The 17067-nt window shown below is 39.9% G+C and overlaps 2 protein-coding genes across 6 annotated transcripts in view; one reads left to right on the plus strand and one right to left on the minus strand.

Moving 5' to 3' along the window:
- The window catches only part of mkln1 (muskelin 1, intracellular mediator containing kelch motifs), a 32052-nt gene extending 24625 nt beyond the window's left edge, over positions 1 to 7427 (plus strand). For 4 of the 5 annotated variants that reach the window (XM_044343718.1, XM_044343716.1, XM_044343717.1 and 1 more), the window contains one exon: positions 1318 to 7427. In XM_044343718.1, the coding sequence (XP_044199653.1) occupies positions 1318 to 1439 (122 nt within the window). In that variant the 3' untranslated portion in view covers positions 1440 to 7427. The remainder of the gene's footprint in view (positions 1 to 1317) is intronic. The other variant, XR_006400630.1, reaches the window with a different exon arrangement.
- Positions 2818 to 14277, minus strand: podxl (podocalyxin-like). The gene is made up of 6 exons (XM_044343721.1): positions 14181 to 14277; positions 14018 to 14041; positions 11875 to 12007; positions 11736 to 11779; positions 11511 to 11630; positions 2818 to 10437 (listed from the first exon to the last, which is right to left on the minus strand). Exons 1-6 carry the CDS (start codon positions 14187 to 14189, stop codon positions 10243 to 10245), a joined length of 525 nt encoding a protein of 174 aa, XP_044199656.1. The 5' UTR covers positions 14190 to 14277; the 3' UTR covers positions 2818 to 10242.
- Positions 14278 to 17067: the final 2790 nt, after the last annotated feature.

A 17067-nucleotide genomic window follows, 5' to 3' on the forward strand; every position in this document is an offset into this window, starting at 1 on the left:
TGCTTCATTTTTGCTTTTTGAACAAAACACAGCAGCATAGCAGCTGAATTCATCCAAAACAGACCCAGAATCAGATCATAAATTGATAACAGATTGTATTGTCAGTAGGGATGCCACGGTCAGGAAATTTTCGGTATTACCGGTTACGCCAGACATTTTCCAAAATATGACGCTCATCCGTAGAGAGCTTACCTTGATCTGTAACATTAGACTTTTAGATTAGCTCTTGCCCTTATTTAAGAGTTAGTGACAGCGGGCTTCAGGCTGCTGCCAGCAGGTCATCCTCTGTGACTAGCCAGGCTGCAGAGCACACAGACGGGAACGAGCCAGACGAGGACAACCGCCGCTTAGAACCAGAACCGGAGCAACTTACCTGCCATCCGGAGAGAGACACTCCTAGAGCAGGCTGAGCAGGCAGAGAGCAGGAGAGTTGCTGCTGAAAACAAGCACCGAAACCCGGAGAGACATGAGAGCAGCTGCTCCTTAACAGCTAACGTTTGTTTACAGCAGCAACAGATGTCTCACTCTGCTACTTTTTGCTGAGACGCTGCTGCTGCTGCTGCAGAAGCTCCCAGAGCAGACAGTCAGTTTGTAATTGTAGCGTCTGTCGTTAGACTAAGTATTGATAACACGCTTGATACTTTACAAATTGGAGGTTTTTTTATAAATGGATTTGTTTCTATAGAAAAAAGCAAAACTATGGTACGGGCAGTGGGAAAGTAATGTATTGGGTGTATGTCCCAACACCGTGTAACACTGCTAACATCGACCACCGCGGCTAGCCTAATTGTCAGTTTTCTCAATATCATACTCTCCAGCTTCCGCCATATGTAACAGAATTTTAAGTTTGACTGGATGTTTCTCGCTGACATGCCCCTTGAGAGTCGTGTAACTTCTCATCTAAAGTTTCTATGTATGCAGTGTTGTACCGTCAACTTTTTATCAAAGAAGCAGATATTTTTCTAGTGTAGTTGTTCATCTCTTGTACCGATTATTTAACTGGGACAGTTTCTTGCCAATCCAAGTGCTTCAACTGTGAGTCGCATAACAGCGTCTATGGTGTATTTTTATCACTTTTCCTTTAAATACGTATGTGTGTATTTATAGCAGCAACTAACAAACTGACAAACATCTGCAGCTCAGATTTTACAACAGAGAAAACACAAGAGAAAACAAATTAGGCTCTGCTTGTCAGTGTAAACTGAGGATGGATTTAATTAGTTATTTTCCTGTTTCTTGCGTGTCTCTCTCTCTCTCTGCCTCTCACCCTTTTATCCCACTCACTCCGCTCTCCTCTCCTCTCCTCTCCTCTCTCAGGTTTCTCAGACGTAGATCAGACGTACGCTCAGCGAACGCAGCTCTTCGACACGCTCGTCAACTTCTTCCCGGACAGCATGACACCGCCCAAGGGCAACCTGGTAGACCTCATCACCCTCTAGCCCATCACCTCACCCAACCGGACTGACTGAACACCCGCACACACACACACACACACACACACAGATGCGCACACACACCCGATGTGACAGAGGTGACAGAGACCAGTTATTTTTGTATTTCTGAACCTTGCTCGCGGGATTACATTTCACCCTGATCTCCTGCTGTCACAGGCCGCGCTGCCCTGACGGTGAGGGTCGTAAACACACACACACACACACACACAAACGACACTGTGTGATTTGGGATATGAGTGAAACTCTACGGAGACCTGAGGGGGGGTGTGTGTGTGTATTTCCCCCCACAAGATATCCCTTTGATTTTTCTCACTGACCAAGATTTCCCGGAGCCCGCTAAACCCCTCCAAACTCTGCCAAACATCGCTTGTTTTTCATCTTCTCTTTATTTTTTCCCCCACAAAAATTTAGGCCAAAAAAGAGGATTGTTTGCAGTCTTGTTTTTTTTTTTTTCTTTCTATGATTGTCCTTTTTTTCCAAGTGTCGGTTTTGTGCTTTGTACCCACGAACGCCCTCAAAGTGGATCACAGGCGTCCATTCGCGTTTGGGCCAAACAGTTGATAAGATGACATTTGCTCAGGCCAGGTTTTTCCAAAAGTAAAGTTCAAAATCACTGCTGTTTTAATTTATTTGAAGACAGGATGGTGTGACCATGATACAGGAAACCACTTCACTCTCCACAGATACAAGCTCTTCTGTTCTTTTACTACATTTTTTTTTACGTCTCTCCTGCAAAAGTCTGTGGCTTATTTGAAGCTTTTATTTTGATGGTTTGGTTCGCTTGCTTTCCTGTAACACCTGCCCTTATTTATGATTGTGATGGCCGTGCAGATGCAAAAAAAAAAAAAAGTCAACAATTTTAAATTGTTGTAGGAACAATAGAGGAATGATTTAAAGATAAAGTTTAATATATACCTTAATATACATTTATATGGTTTTGGTTGTTATCCCTGTAAATCTGGCTGGTAAATTTGCATTTACTACCAAGACATAAGGTGAATTTCTTCCCTCAGTAATTAATGGACTTTAACTTAAGTGGTCGGTGTACAGAATATGTAAATATACATATAAGATTTTTTTTTTCTCTCCGATTGATGAAGGTGCTTTTGCATCTTTCAGCTCCTTTCTTGTCCCTCTTTATCAAAAAAATCAAGATGCACATGCGGTAACCTTTCGGCTCTACGTTTAATACTCATCATCAGATATTTGGAAGAACTTAAAACAGCTGGTGTGTGAATGAAATGCAAGTACCAGTAATCCAGTTTGATAATTACAGTGGGAAGAGTTGTTTTTAGGTATGTTTGTCTCGGTTTGATTTCACTGTGATGAATTAGTAGGTGAGATTTACTTCTCTCCTTTTTTCGTCACCTATAAAATCCCAAGTGTCCACCTGAATAGTTTTGTGAAGTAGACAGCAGCATCAAATAGAACACCCTGAGAACAATCATGGAGCATACAACCACTTTCCAAATCATGCCATATATAAGTAAATTAAAAATACCAGTTCATCAATTCATTAACTTATTGAACTATTTTCTCACTTTTCTGTTTTAAATCTCATAAAAAAAACAGCTCCTGTACCTTAGATGTGTGGCTGCTTGATATCTAGACAACTCTTCCCTCCTCCTACCGTTAGTTGATGCAGACGTCAAGACTCACGCAAATATCAAAGCATCCATTTATCTATTTTATTTCATTGGTTACACTGATAACCCTAACTCTGCGCTATTTCACTAAGCTAAGTTGCTGTCCTCACCTACAGTTTAACACTTGTGCATTCATTTAAAATGTACATTTAAACACCTGCATCGTAGGTGTCCCGTTACTGAAATTTAACCAACAGCTGCCAGCCAATCAGAATACAACTAATACTCAGTGACCATGGTAAAAGTTCATTTTACAGACACAGATCTTGATGCGTTCAGAATACATGAAGTTTGACAACTGTCTGTGGTAAATGTAGTAGGGTCATCAGCCACACAGGCTCCTAAGTAACAAGCTTCCGTTAAAAAAAAATAGAATTTAAAAAATCCTACACTGAGATGTCAAATATTGGGTGTGATGTCACCAAAAACAAAAAAAATTAAGACCAACTTTTAGGTAGAAAAGTATGAGTTTAAAGCAAGTTTATTTTCCTGTGAATTAACCGAAAACACAGGAAGGTAATGTAGTGAGCTCATTTCAGACCCTGCTCAAATCTTCCACAAGGAGGTCAAAGGTCAACCGCCCTGGAGGATTCGGGGTCTCGCTCACATCATGGAATTCAGTCGCAAAGTTTACCTCTGCTGTCACCAAATCAGTTTGGGTGGGGGGGGGGGGGGGGGGGGGGGGGGGGGGATTTTGGGGTCGATGTTTCTTGGTGCTTACTGCTCCCTCAAAGTCCCGCCTTGTCAGTTTTCTTGTTTATCGTCTTCCGTGACTCTCAGTCAGACACTAACAGATTGATTTTCAGTCAAACTACGATCACTAATATTCCATCAACAAAAAAAAAAAAAACAGTGCTCATCGGTCACATGAAAGCAACAAATGACTGTCCAAAGTCCTACATTTATAACAACTGTGATGCATCTGAACACTATGTGACTTGTCATCCCTGGCACATTTACTACGACTGTTAACCACAATTTGTACATAATTTGTGTGTAATGTACAGGATCAATACTACTACTACTACTATCTTTAGCTTGAAGAGCTTGAGGAACATTGAGGACAGACAAAGAAAATCAGTAAGGTCACTTCAACGAGGGCAGAATTTCAATGTTTTAAGGACAGCTTGGATTATCAGTCATGTGACTCACTGGCTGACTTTCATGTTCAACACTTGAGGGTCAAATCTGTGATCAAAGTGAGTCTTATAGATTCTAGTTGAGACTCAAGACATGAACTAGTTTGACCCCGGTGCAGTGGCTTTTTACAGGTAATGATTTACACTCATTTTGAAATTAAAGGACCATATATTAAGCCCGTCTAGCGAGAAATCTTGTACTGTGAAAATACAACTCTAAAGCAAGTCTGTAACATTTGCAGACAAGTGGCAATGACATCATAGTGTTAAGCACTAGCCCTAGTTTGTCAGCTGTTTTTCTGAAAGAAATAAATATTAAAATATTTTCTAACCATCTGGATAAAATATATTCCATCCGCAAAAGAAGATTGGAAAAGATTTTTAAGCTGCTTCACCAGTTGCGACTCTTTCTAATCCTGGTAGCCAGAAATGACGTAGTATAACAGCAGAAACATGTGTTACTTTGTATGAAAATGTAAACTAATGGAAAGAAACATTAATACAGACAAATATAACTGACAATTAAACTATTCCATGTTGGTTGACATCATACAAATCATTAAGAACATACTGTGTATCATCTCTGGCTACCATCTTTGTTTTAATAAGGAAATGGAGTCAAAATTTGGAAAGCGTTTTTTTTTTTTTTTATCCAGATGGACAGAGGAGCCTTTGAGAGATCAGGAAAATAGTTGTAAACGGACATTCTAGGTTTAAAAAAAAAAATTATTGTAATAACAATAATGCATGAAAGACACAAACTACAGCTAGATAAACACTAAAATATAGAGTAACTATCACCAGAAGGGAAGAGTCATTAAGTCATTGAACTGGCTCAGTAATGTCAGTGACACAGCAGGATTTATCTACAGTAAAATTAGCTAACATTAACCACAATGAGGTACTGGACATGTCAGACCAAGACTGTAGCGGCAAAACCTCTCATTGCCCAGAATTCATCTTGTCATTGTCGAGAGGAAGAATGTTTTCTTTTTAGTGCGTTTTGAAAACCAGCTTAAAGAGACACACACAAAAAAAATTATATTATAAAGGATAAAAAATAATCATGTCACTTGTACAAACACAAAACCAGACTTGATGTTCACTGTGATTGGTGAACTGTGATCTGTCACAAGTAAAAAGATTTTTTATTTGGTACTTTTTGAGAAATGTGTTTATTTGCTTGCTTCTCTCTGCCAAGAGTCAGATGAGAAGATTGATACCTCACATATCTGTATGCTAAATATGAAGCTACTGCTAGCAGTCAGTTAGCTTAGCATAGCATAAAGACTGGAAACAGGAGAAATGGGTAGCCTGGCTCCGTCCAAATGTAAATCTGTCTACGAGGACTTCTAAAGCTCACTAATTAACACACTTAAGTCTTTGCTGGTTGCCTGGCAACCTTATAATGACAATAAGACTTTAGGAAGTTACTGCACCTGGCCAGCAAATAGTTTGGCACATAATCCTGTTAAACTGCAACATGTTGCTTTTACACCTCAGTTTTTGTATATATTAAACACACAAGAAGTGTTAATAAGTGAGCTTTACAGCTGCTGGTAGCTGGATTTGTTACCTTCAGATAGAGCCATGCTAGCTATTCCCCTTTATTTATGCTAAGCTAAGCTAACTGCCTGCTGGTGCTAGCTTCATTTTTACCATACAGACACATGAGTGGTTTCAGTCTTCTTATCTAACACACTGTAAGAAAGCAACTAAACACATCTGCCAAAATGTTGAACTATTCCTGTAAGTATACATGACATGTAGCAAATGGGCTGAACAAAAACAGAGGTATGGTCCTTTAAGTGTCACACATGAGCTCCTTATTTCCCACAAACCCTGCTTGTATGGAATTGTTTGATGCTTTACATTGATTGTACTTGATCATAGCTTTGCTCTTGTTTGAAATTCACAATGTGCATATTTATTCCATAACATGAAGAACTTTTCATCAAATGCACTATTGTAAAAAAAAAAAAAATGTAGAATCCCCTCAGGATGTTGTTTGCTGTGATTGTGGGTGCTGTGCTGCTGTACCCATCATCACTGCAAGTATTAATCCTGCTGGTTTTTGTTTCGCTGACACTGGAGATGAGTCGCTTTTCTGTCACTCCACAATCACATTCTAGTTGTTTGGCGCAGTTTAGCACCAGCAGGGACTGGCAGAAGCTACTCTGACAGCTCAGACAGCAGAGGAACACTGTTGCTTGATAGTATTATGATTATTAGGTCGTTTTTGGGAGTTAAAGTATGTTCCGTTGGAAAAGGATGGCATGTGCGTTATGTGTCTGTACATGTTTGCCAATGCTTTTGCTGCCCTGATACCAACTAAAGATGACACAGATCTGTAATTCTTTATAAGAAAAGACACTGCTCATAGCTTCGAAGATGAAACTGCTATGCGAGGGATTATTTATAATATTTTGACAACCTTTAGGGCTCATCAAGGTTGCTGTAGGGTTTATTTTGTTTTGTGCCAGAAGACAACTGTGTTTAAAAAAAAAAAAAAAAAAAAAGAATAATTGAAAGCACCTTTGTAAAAAAAAAAACAAAAAAAAAGCAACAAAAAAAAGCCCACAATGCCAAATACTACTTTTCTTTTTGCTATTTTAGGGTAAATATCCACACAATGTTTGCTGGATGGAATAATATTTTCTAATTTTCTCTCTCTTTTTTTTTTTTTTTTCACTTTTCCATCTTGCCCTTCTCTCGACCCCTGGGTGGGACTCAGGAGTTGTAAGGCTGGTACTCTCAGATCAGTGAGCACTACTCTGTGAATACAGTGAATGTGTAGAAAGCCTTGTAGTATTGCATTGTATGTAATGTACATAATGAATAAAGATTGTATTTTGTTCAGGTTTTCTTAATTGTTGCCTCTGTGGTGTTTCTGCCTCCTCGTGGCTGAGCTCGAACATTACTGAGAGATATATGAAAGCTGTACGGAAGATGAAAACTGCAGAACCAAAGTGGAAAAAAAAACATCCTTTATTTGCAAATCTGAACAGGTAAAACAACATGACTGCCGAGGCAATCGACAATATACAACTTCCAGTGTGTCAGACCCCTGTTGTATGCTTTCATCAGCAAACAAACCATAAATACAAATAATACTGGTAACGCACTTTGGTGAAAATGGCACAGCTATAATAAAAGTGAAACTGTACACACATACACACACAATTGGGGGAAAAAAAAAACAAAGGTTGGACTGGGGTGCCCAAGGTGATGGATTCACATGTATATAGTTTGAAGTGAAAGTAAATATATATTAACTGGTTTAAAGGGAAGTAAATTACTACACTGAACAGAATCCAAAAATAGAAGTTTAAACAAAAGTGTGCTCACTTTCCGCTACAAGGGTGAAGTCAGGCATCTGCAAATGTCAAATGACTCTGTGCCCTCCAGCACAACAGCAACAGTGAAAAAACTACAGCATCAAACTATTTACAGTGTTTGTTTCAGAGATGCACCAAGTTATTGGCACAGTGTCTGTATTGAATATCAGAATGAGCAGAGTCAGCATCAAATATTCTTCTCATCACTGATATTTGGCTGGTTGTGGAGGCTGAATTTTTGTGGTATTTCTGCCGTCTAAACAGCAAAGTATACGTTGCGTTTTGCACCCTCACAAAAATGCAACATCAGCTATAAGAGTGAGAAATGTTTGTTGGTTTTGGCTTCAATAAATAATTTTTGAGTAATTACTGTAAATGATAATTCCACTTAAGTACAGCTTGTGTTGTCTTAGCAGTTTTACCATCATTCCTATCAGTAAAAATGACATTGTACAGAAACACAAGCAGTCAGACAGTCAGTCGGGTTGTAAACAAACCCTCCTGTTAGCTGAACTCTGCATGGAAAAAAACACACCCCACTCATTCATTTCAATGGGAGCAGAGCCTTGACACAGTGGTGCAAACGCAGAGAGCTCCAGCAAAACAAAGCAGGGTCGTCCAACAAAAAGGTTAAACCTGGTTCAACTCAAAACCATTATTTAACCATCATCAACTTGTAGCGCCAACTGGACTTCCTGGATTGTATTTCCTCTTGCACTGTTTTAACACAAGGCTGTTTCAGTTTGAATGCAGCCATATTTAGAAGAGAAAATGTAGATATAAAGGGTTCATTGTAAGGTAACAAAACCGATTCTTATTTTAAGGTGATTACACATTAATTAAAACATACTCACGAATATTATATTCCATTTCTGCACGTTTCACTCATCAAATCCAACAGCATGTTTGCAACCCATGCATGAGTCCATGCCACAATTTCCAATCTTTATTTTTGTGAAATCGGTCCTGGTTCAACTTTGACCTGCTGCACTAACCGTAGCTGTGCAGTTTTCATGTTCAATGATGGAATATTATCAATATTTCACATGTTTATTTCATCCCCAAACAAAATGGTTTAGATAATCTGGTTGAACTGTTGTCTTAAACTCAAATTATAGTTGCCGGGTCCGCGAGGGTCCGCGTCACGTAAATCTCGTCATTATAGGGTGTGAGCGTGGGCTCTGTGCGGACATCCGTGTACCTGCAATTTGTTGTGTCCGCGCGGTCACAACGTTGTGTTCCTGTAGACGGCGATCTACTGCGCACGTGTGGAGCGCGTTCTCCGAGCGGACCCCAGAAGGTAGTATAAACACATCAACTACCTGTTCGTGGTGTCCGCAGCTGTACGTGAACGCGTCCGCTCGAGAGTAGGGTCCGCACAGAGCCCACGTGCACACCTTCTGATGACGACATTTACGTCACGCGGACTCGCGGACGCGGCAACCATAATTTCAGTTGAATAGTCTGACTGCTCGTGTTTTTTTTTTTTTTTTACCCTGTTAGACTTTGTTGTAGCGATGTCACCGTCTTCTCACATCTCAGCACTGCTTTGGTCAATACAGTGTTATTTTAATCAGTACAAATGGTGGACAAAACTACAAAAATAAGACCCAAGATGTAATAAAGTGGAATTATCCTTTGAGTTTCAAAGTAAGGCATTTAAATAATGTGGCATTATTTATTTATTTTTTTACAAAGCTCACTAAAAATATGTGATCAGTTGTTTCTCTTTAAGAACACTGAAGGATTTCCGGAGGCCGGAGAGGACAGAGATAATGACTTCTCTCAGTTTCTCATGGTTTTCCCAAAACATGAGTTGTGGCGTTTTGGATGAAAACCCTTCATTTGTCTTGATTTCTTTAAAACTGTCAGCCTTAAGCAGTGTCTCTGTGGAAACACTCTTTTTTGAAAAAGGTTAATGCTCAGTTGTACCAGCACAGCCTGTACAGCCACTGGCAGGTTTTTCAGATTTGACACGTACTCGTGGAAAATCACCAGGATGCTTTGAAGTATCCTGAGGTCATCTATCTATGTTAGTAACTCTACCGCCACCAAGGCAGCTGACGTTGATGTTACCTCTCTGATCTGCTTCCTCTTGCTTCTGGAGCCAGATGATGACGCAAAGCCACAAGTTTGCAAGATCATAAAGCTCTTGGAGGAAAATAATATATAAAAATACTCTATTTACAGGTGCTCGTGTACAAATCCACTTTCTCTTGTTGAGTACATCAAGAGAAAAGGCAAAATATAATCCTACATGCGCAATTTTCTTTTTGGGGACATTTTTGTAATGACGAAAAAGATTCAATTGTGCTCTGTAGGAAGTCAGTGATATCAAATACTTCTATAAAGCCAACTTTAAAGGCACAATAGATGGATTTAGTTGGTTCTTCAATGTCCATTTTCCAAGGCCATTTTCTATGATTTCATTGCTTCTTCATCCTCCGGGTGTTTGATTTTTGATCCTCATTTCTTTTTGATAACTAAATACAGCAGAAATACATCAAACAGAGCAGATAATGAAGGTGAATATAGTGGCTTGGTTGTTCAGTAGGATGTGTTTCTATCTGAGAAATTCTCTGGCCGCGGAGACGAGGGTCCCAGGGTCAGGAGTGTAAGATGGGAGGGTGTGTTTGGTTTGGTTCTCCTCTGCCCCTGCTCCTCCCTACAGGTGGGTGTCCTCCTCGTCGGGTATGTCCTCCTTCAGGAGGTTGTCGATGGGGACGATCCAGCTGTCGTTGAACTCGCCGTTCAGCGCCACCTTCTTCTCCTGCATCTCTGGCTGCACCTCCATCACCTCCAGCGTGGGGTTGTCATGGTAACCGTTCTCCACCGTGTGCAGCTCCTCCGTCAGGTGTTGCTTTGGAGATTAAAGAAGATGAAATGAATGAGCCAGATATTAAAAATGTATGATCCACAAATTATAAATAACCTTCCGTGGCCTATTTGGATGGAAAGTTAAGGACATTGTTGCCCTTTAGCGGTTGCATTTCCTTTTTAGAGAAATGGCTTCTGTTTTAAGGGGTAAAATCACTTTTACAATTGATAAAATTTAAACAAAGTTGTTTTTTCCACTATGGTTTAAAGAAAGTTTAAAATATGAATTTTTAAAGATTAAATACCCCATAAAATGTTATCTCTACTTCTGAAATGTCTTTTTCATTGAAACAGGGTGTTGGGGGCCTAAGTCAGGTCAACATCAAAGATTCCTTGTTTTCCATTCATTTCTGAACCAATTTAACATTGTTGGACTTCCTTGTCAAAACCTTGCAACTACATTACCCACAATGCAACTAGATAGATTTCACACAGCTTCTTCCGGAGACACAAAAGGCTTCATACAGCTGTTTTCATATATGCAGCAATACTCCCCAAACACACACTGATGTGTAAAATAAGTGAAAGTTCCTGTTTAATTTCCATGAAGTATGACCAGAAACTTTGACTTCTTTTATTTGAAGTTTTATGAAAACAAAGCAGTTCTTACAGACATTCAAATCTTAGTTTTACTTCCAGCCTTTTAGTTTGAATTTTATGAGCTGTGATGATGACTTTACCTCATACTGTAGATTCTGTATATTGATTTTTGAATGGAATAATTCTGGCTATGTTGAAATATTAAGACAGCAAAAACCACTAATACTCAACTTCACAAATAATGTTTTTGTTAAAACAAAGAGAAACTTTACTAATTTATACTTATAGAATACATGTCCCTAAAAGAAAATGACTCCAATAAGAAGTCTGGCATTGATTTGAAAACTTATCTCAAACAATATGAATCAAAATATGACCTTAGCCAGAACCAGTGTTGCACCTCCCTACAAGCCAAAAACAAAAGGAACCGCACATAATCTGAGAACGCTGTGGCGTCACATGGACCGCCACAACAACAGCAGACATTTGCTTCTGAGTTGGAGAGTTTCCACCTACCTGGTTCTCGTTGTATGGCTTGCGGTGGTGGGAAGCGCACACAGCGAGGATGACGATCATGATCAGCAGAGCTCCACAGGAGGCCAGGATAGCAATCAGGGTTTTGTTATCTGTTGGCGTCTTCAAGCGGGGAAAAAAGATAATTACTTCCAGTCACAGTAGGTAGGTGTTAACCCTGAAAGTGTTTACATATCCTGAACAAAGCATCCATATGTGAATTCTTACCTTGGTGATTTCTTCGTAATACTGGGCTGCAAGTTTGGGATTCACTGTAAGATACAATTTGTTTGCAGTTAGATTATGAAATATTCAGTTTAACTTAAATTTAACCAAACAAGTGTCCAGTTGGAGGAAGATGTGTTACCTTTGCCATGTATCGCCGCACTTTCAAACTGTACTTTGTCGTTGTGCTGCTTCAACGTCAGAGTGCAGTTTCCCTCTTCAAAGTTCACCATCAGCTGCTTGCACACCTCTACCAGATTTTTATCGTCCCCTTTCTAAAGGTGAAAACGACACATTTTTAAACATCTTTTGTAAAAAAACTTTTTCCAGATATTATTCATGAGCTGATAAGATGTCGCCAGGTCTCCCCTATGCTGCCAGAGGGTGGACGGGAAGGTCACAGATGACAGTTGAAGTCATCTTCCTGCACTGGGATGTGTGGATTATTTCTGGTGTATTATGGAACTACACAGCTGTGTAGACAGCCAGAGAGAGGGTGAGTATATGAAGAGGTGTGGGAACGAAGGAAACTAGTGAAAGGCAGGAAGGGTTCCCACTAAGACACTTTTCCATCCAGTGACTGGAATCTTTTTTTTTTTTTTTTTTAATAGCGTGCTTCTCTGCTTCCTGTCCTGTTGCTGGAAACACAAGAGTCTGGATGGCCCAGAGATCCACCCAGAGCCTCATCCATTAGTAGGAGCACATCATATTATTGTCATTTTTGAAAACATTGCACTTCTATTCCATTACACTGTTGAAAGAAATACTTTCTAAAATCACTGATTAGTTTAAAGAATTAGATTTTGCAAATATAAACATCAACTATTAAATTTCAGAAGCTGGACTGGGAAATAATTTAAAGGAAATATCCACTACACTTTTTTTTATTTTTTATTTTTTTTACTTCTGTAGGTTTTGTCCATCATTTCTATAAGTTGTGATAAAACAGGTGTATTAGGCCAAGCAACAGCAGTGTTCAGACAGCCAGACAAGTTTTCAACAAGTCACTTTAAAGTCACAATTTCTCAAGTCTGTCTTAAAACAACAGTCAGGAGCCTATATGATCAGGGAAACATGTTTTTCTCATTATAATCATTCCTTCTCTTCATACTGACCATTAGAATGTAAGTGAGACAAAATCCACAGTCCTCCTTCTGTGTGATGACAAAATGTGTGGACACACTGTGGATTTTGGCCTCCATCACTTACATTGAAAGCACATTTGAAGGGATCTTTTAATAGCCAGTATGAACAGGAGGAATGATTACAGCGAGGAAAACCTCTTTTAATGTTCATATGGACACTTGACTGTCGTTTTAAGACACACTTGAAAAACCCGTCCGTAAATCGTATCATCACTTCTACTCAAAAGAACCCATGATTAAAATCATCAACTGTATTGTCAAGCTGCATGCACAAAAAGGCTGTAAGTATAGTAGGTCAAAACTGAACCAGAAATTAGCTCTGCAAAGGATGTTTGCAAGAATAGTTTTATTAATAACTGTTTTCATGTCTAAATAAGTGGTTCAGATAAACTAGAGATTTGTTTAAAACATGGCGGGTAGTGTTGCCGCCCTCTGGACTCTGTTGTAGCTAGCTGAGCTGCTGCATCCCAAAAATCTTCAATTAACTTGTTATCAGCAAGAAAGCTCTGATAAACCCACTTTTCACTACCTGCCCAATGCCAAACAGCAGACAGACAAAGTTAGTGACCAGCTGGTGAACATAGTGGAGCAGCTAAGTTAGCCGCTAGAGAGCCAGATGTTTCCCTCACAAGTTGGTGGAGACTAAACCAGAGCTAAAAAGACAGTGAATATTATTTATGCTTTTGATATTGCTAATCTGAATTAGTAAAAGTTACTTCTAATTAAATTACTTCACTCCTCATAAAGTGACTTCATTACAAAGTTCAGAGACATGCTAGGGCTATTATTTGTCTTTAAAAGAGCGTTCTATCAAAGAGTTGACAGCATGCTAACATGCTATAATGTGCTGATTAGCACAAAGTGCAGCTGAGGTTGATGGAAATGTAATTAGTTTCATAGGCATTTGGTCATAAACCAAGTAGTTCATCCTGAGGGGAACTTAAGTGTTTGGGAGTAAATGTTAGTGAGGAAAGGAGTGAACAGGGTGGGGGCCCACCTTCCATGAACAGGACAATAGCAGAGGCTTGATGAGAGTCAGAGCAGGAACTGTTTATTATCACATGTGCTGTTTATGTGAATATAAAATCTGATGCCTGAAACAGATTTAAAGATACACAACTCAAAATAAAGCAGTCTTACCTCCTGTCCATTGTTTAGAGTGTACTGCAAAAACAAAAAAAAGTAAGAATTAGTCACAAGCGTCAGTGAATTTTAAGCCTCTTTAAGCATCTTTTTTCTCAAAAGTTTATGTAAAGGCAAGAAAACGCACTAGCTGTGTCTGCTCCCCTTTATTAGGTCTTACCGAAAACATTTTTGGGTGAGGCGCTATGGTGGTTGTGGTTCTGGTGGTGGTGGTGGTGGTGGTGGGGGGGGGTGGCGGTGGTGGTGGTTTGTGAGGGTGTGGTTCCAGCTGTGTTTAATGCTGCAGGATATGATGTACTGGTCAGAGTGGAGAGGGTGCTGGTGGCCTCTGTGCTCCCACTTGGCTCTGGGGTGCTTGTTGGTGTCTGCTTGTCACTTGGAGATGTCCCAGAAACTGTCACTGGATTTTCAGCCAGCTCTAACACGGCAACAGTAAACATATCGTCTCAGGTTAATGATGCAGACGTCTCTGAGCCAATCAGTGACAACTTTCTAAGCTGTCTAGCACACTTATGTCAGTTAAGTGTAATTATGAAAACACCAGAATGCAAAATCATAAGATAATAATAAGATAAAATTATTATCTCAAATTATTTTGAACTTGATGAGACTGCATGATTAAAGTTAAGTTAAGCTGTACTTCACTGAAAATCTGTTTCTGATCAGTATGTTCCATGTAATCGTTGTTTTGCCAATAAATTGCTGAAAGTGCTGCTTTTGGGTGGATGACAATGTGACAGCACAGCACAGAAGTATTAGTATTTGGCACATACTGAACATACAGAATGTTGTTCATCACTCCACTAGAATTCAACACATTTGGATAATCTGTCACACTGAAGCTGTTCTGTGGGTTTGTGATGGAACAACACTTTTTTTTTTATATATATATCCTTGATTTGAATTTCTCTAACATACACTTCTAGATGGCATAGTGTGTGTGATGGACTGTTAGATATAATTCTGCATTATGTGTCCAACCCTGTTTTTTTCCCACTGAGTTTAGCTATGCTAACAGTGTTAAAATATCAAATTAAATGCTAACATGAATGTTTAATATTGCACATGGTCGCTTTCAAAACCAAACAAATGAAATAAAAATGTCGGTGGGCTGTTCTGTCACTCATCCTGTAAGAGCATTTTGCGGCACAATTTTACCTGTAGGTAACAAGTCACGTATGGGAATGTGTGGGTTATGGCCTATGTATGTTTTAAATTTAGATTTTAATTTTATCTTCCTGTCAGGTTGGTCAGTCAGGGCCGGATTAAGCAGTTAGGGAACTGCTGTTGGGCCCCTATAGACCCCCCTAGTCCCACCCTCTGTATATTGTGCATGTGTCCTGTACCCCCGAGTTCCCATTAAGTATGGTGCACACAGCAAACTATCATGGCAACATAATCATTTGCCCAGAGACCCAAAAACTAACTAGAACTATGCTGGAATAATACCAGCTGGCAGTCATTCAGTTGCCCTCTTTGCCTGTTTGGTAATCTAGCCTTGCAGTCAGTGCCATCACATTGAAACATCACATTAAAAGCCATCACACTGTGCTGAAATCACATTCATTGTCATTGCCATATTGCCAACATTCTAGTCAGCTGTTTTAGGAGAGTTATGGCAGTCCTTACTTGTTGTAAAGGTGGTGGACAGCGTGGACAGTTGATCTGATTTAGCGTCATTCACTGCGACGGTGGCTGGCGTTGTTGTCGTGAGAGATGATGGAATCACGGAGGTTTTAATGGTTGAAGAGATTTCAGTCGTCTGTGTTGTGGCAGTATTGGTAGAGCTGTTTTTGTCAGTTGTTGCAGCTTGGGGAGTGATAGTAGTAGTAGGAGGAGTAACCGTCACAGTAGAGGGGGCACCAGTGGTGTGAGTCGTCTGTGGCGTGTTGCTTGTGACGGTGGTTGTCGGTGATTGGGTGGTGACTGCAGGCGTGGCAGTGGTACTTGGAGTGGTGACCGCAATAGTCGTTGCTGGCTTCGGCGTGGTTGTGATTTCCTGACTGCCGTTGGCAGGTGTTGCTACATCATTTTTTTCTGCTTGCTTCTGACTGGCAGGAGTCTGAGTCTGATTGTCGGATGAAGTATTAGTATTTGCCACAGATGCAGGTGGCTTATCAGTAGCACTACCGTTATCATCTGAACAGACGCTGCAAAATAGGAAGCCTAAGGAGGAAGAAAACACAACATTATTACCTATAGCATGCTGCTAAATGGATAGTATGAAAACCGATCAGTGGCAACATCTTATTTAATTAAACAAGCATTAATTGATTTCTTGGCCACTTGGAACCACCTGAAAACATCTAAATCACTTATGTTTGCTAACATGTTCATAAAAACTAGATTGCTATTTACACACCCAGCAGACACAGCAACATTAGCATGATTTAGAGTCATGTTTCTGGCCACCTTGCAAATCTAAGTCCAATATTCACTCTTTTTTTTCCAGGTCTTTCTTTGGTCTGCAACAACTCCTGAGAAAAATATCTGTCTCTTGAGCTGCTAAATGCTCCACTATGTTCACCAGCTAGTCTCTAACTTTGCGTGTCTGCTGTTTGGAGCTGGAGATGTAGTGAACATTGGGTTCATTGGAGATTTTTGGTGGAAAACAGCTGCCTGCTGCTGGGAATGAGGCTGATGTGAGCAGACTGAACCAAAACACTGAAGTTGTGCATCATAAAACCAAAGCAAGGAGCCTAAAGATGTAAAATCACTCTGTAGACCTGAGGAAGCAGCAGGGTTGGGTGATAATTTTCTGTGGGTTTGTCACCACCAGTGAACTCCTTTCACATTACACATAGTAATTTGATCTCTTGTTAATATAAAATATGAATCCCCCTTTCTTTACAGTCAATGTCTTGGGTGGCAGAGCAGTCTGGAGTCAGAGCTGTGTCTGCTTCTAGATTTCCTGCTGTTTGGACAGTTTTAAGCTTCAGTCACAGCCCTCCATCTTCTTCTGTTTCTCTATTTATAGTGACCAGCACAGGATGCTGCACACAATAAACCTGGAAGCACCACACCCACAACCACGGCCTTTATCGAGT

The sequence above is a fragment of the Thunnus albacares genome, chromosome 23, assembly GCF_914725855.1.
Source record: "Thunnus albacares chromosome 23, fThuAlb1.1, whole genome shotgun sequence".
In the NCBI taxonomy this organism is placed as follows: Eukaryota; Metazoa; Chordata; class Actinopteri; order Scombriformes; family Scombridae; genus Thunnus; species Thunnus albacares.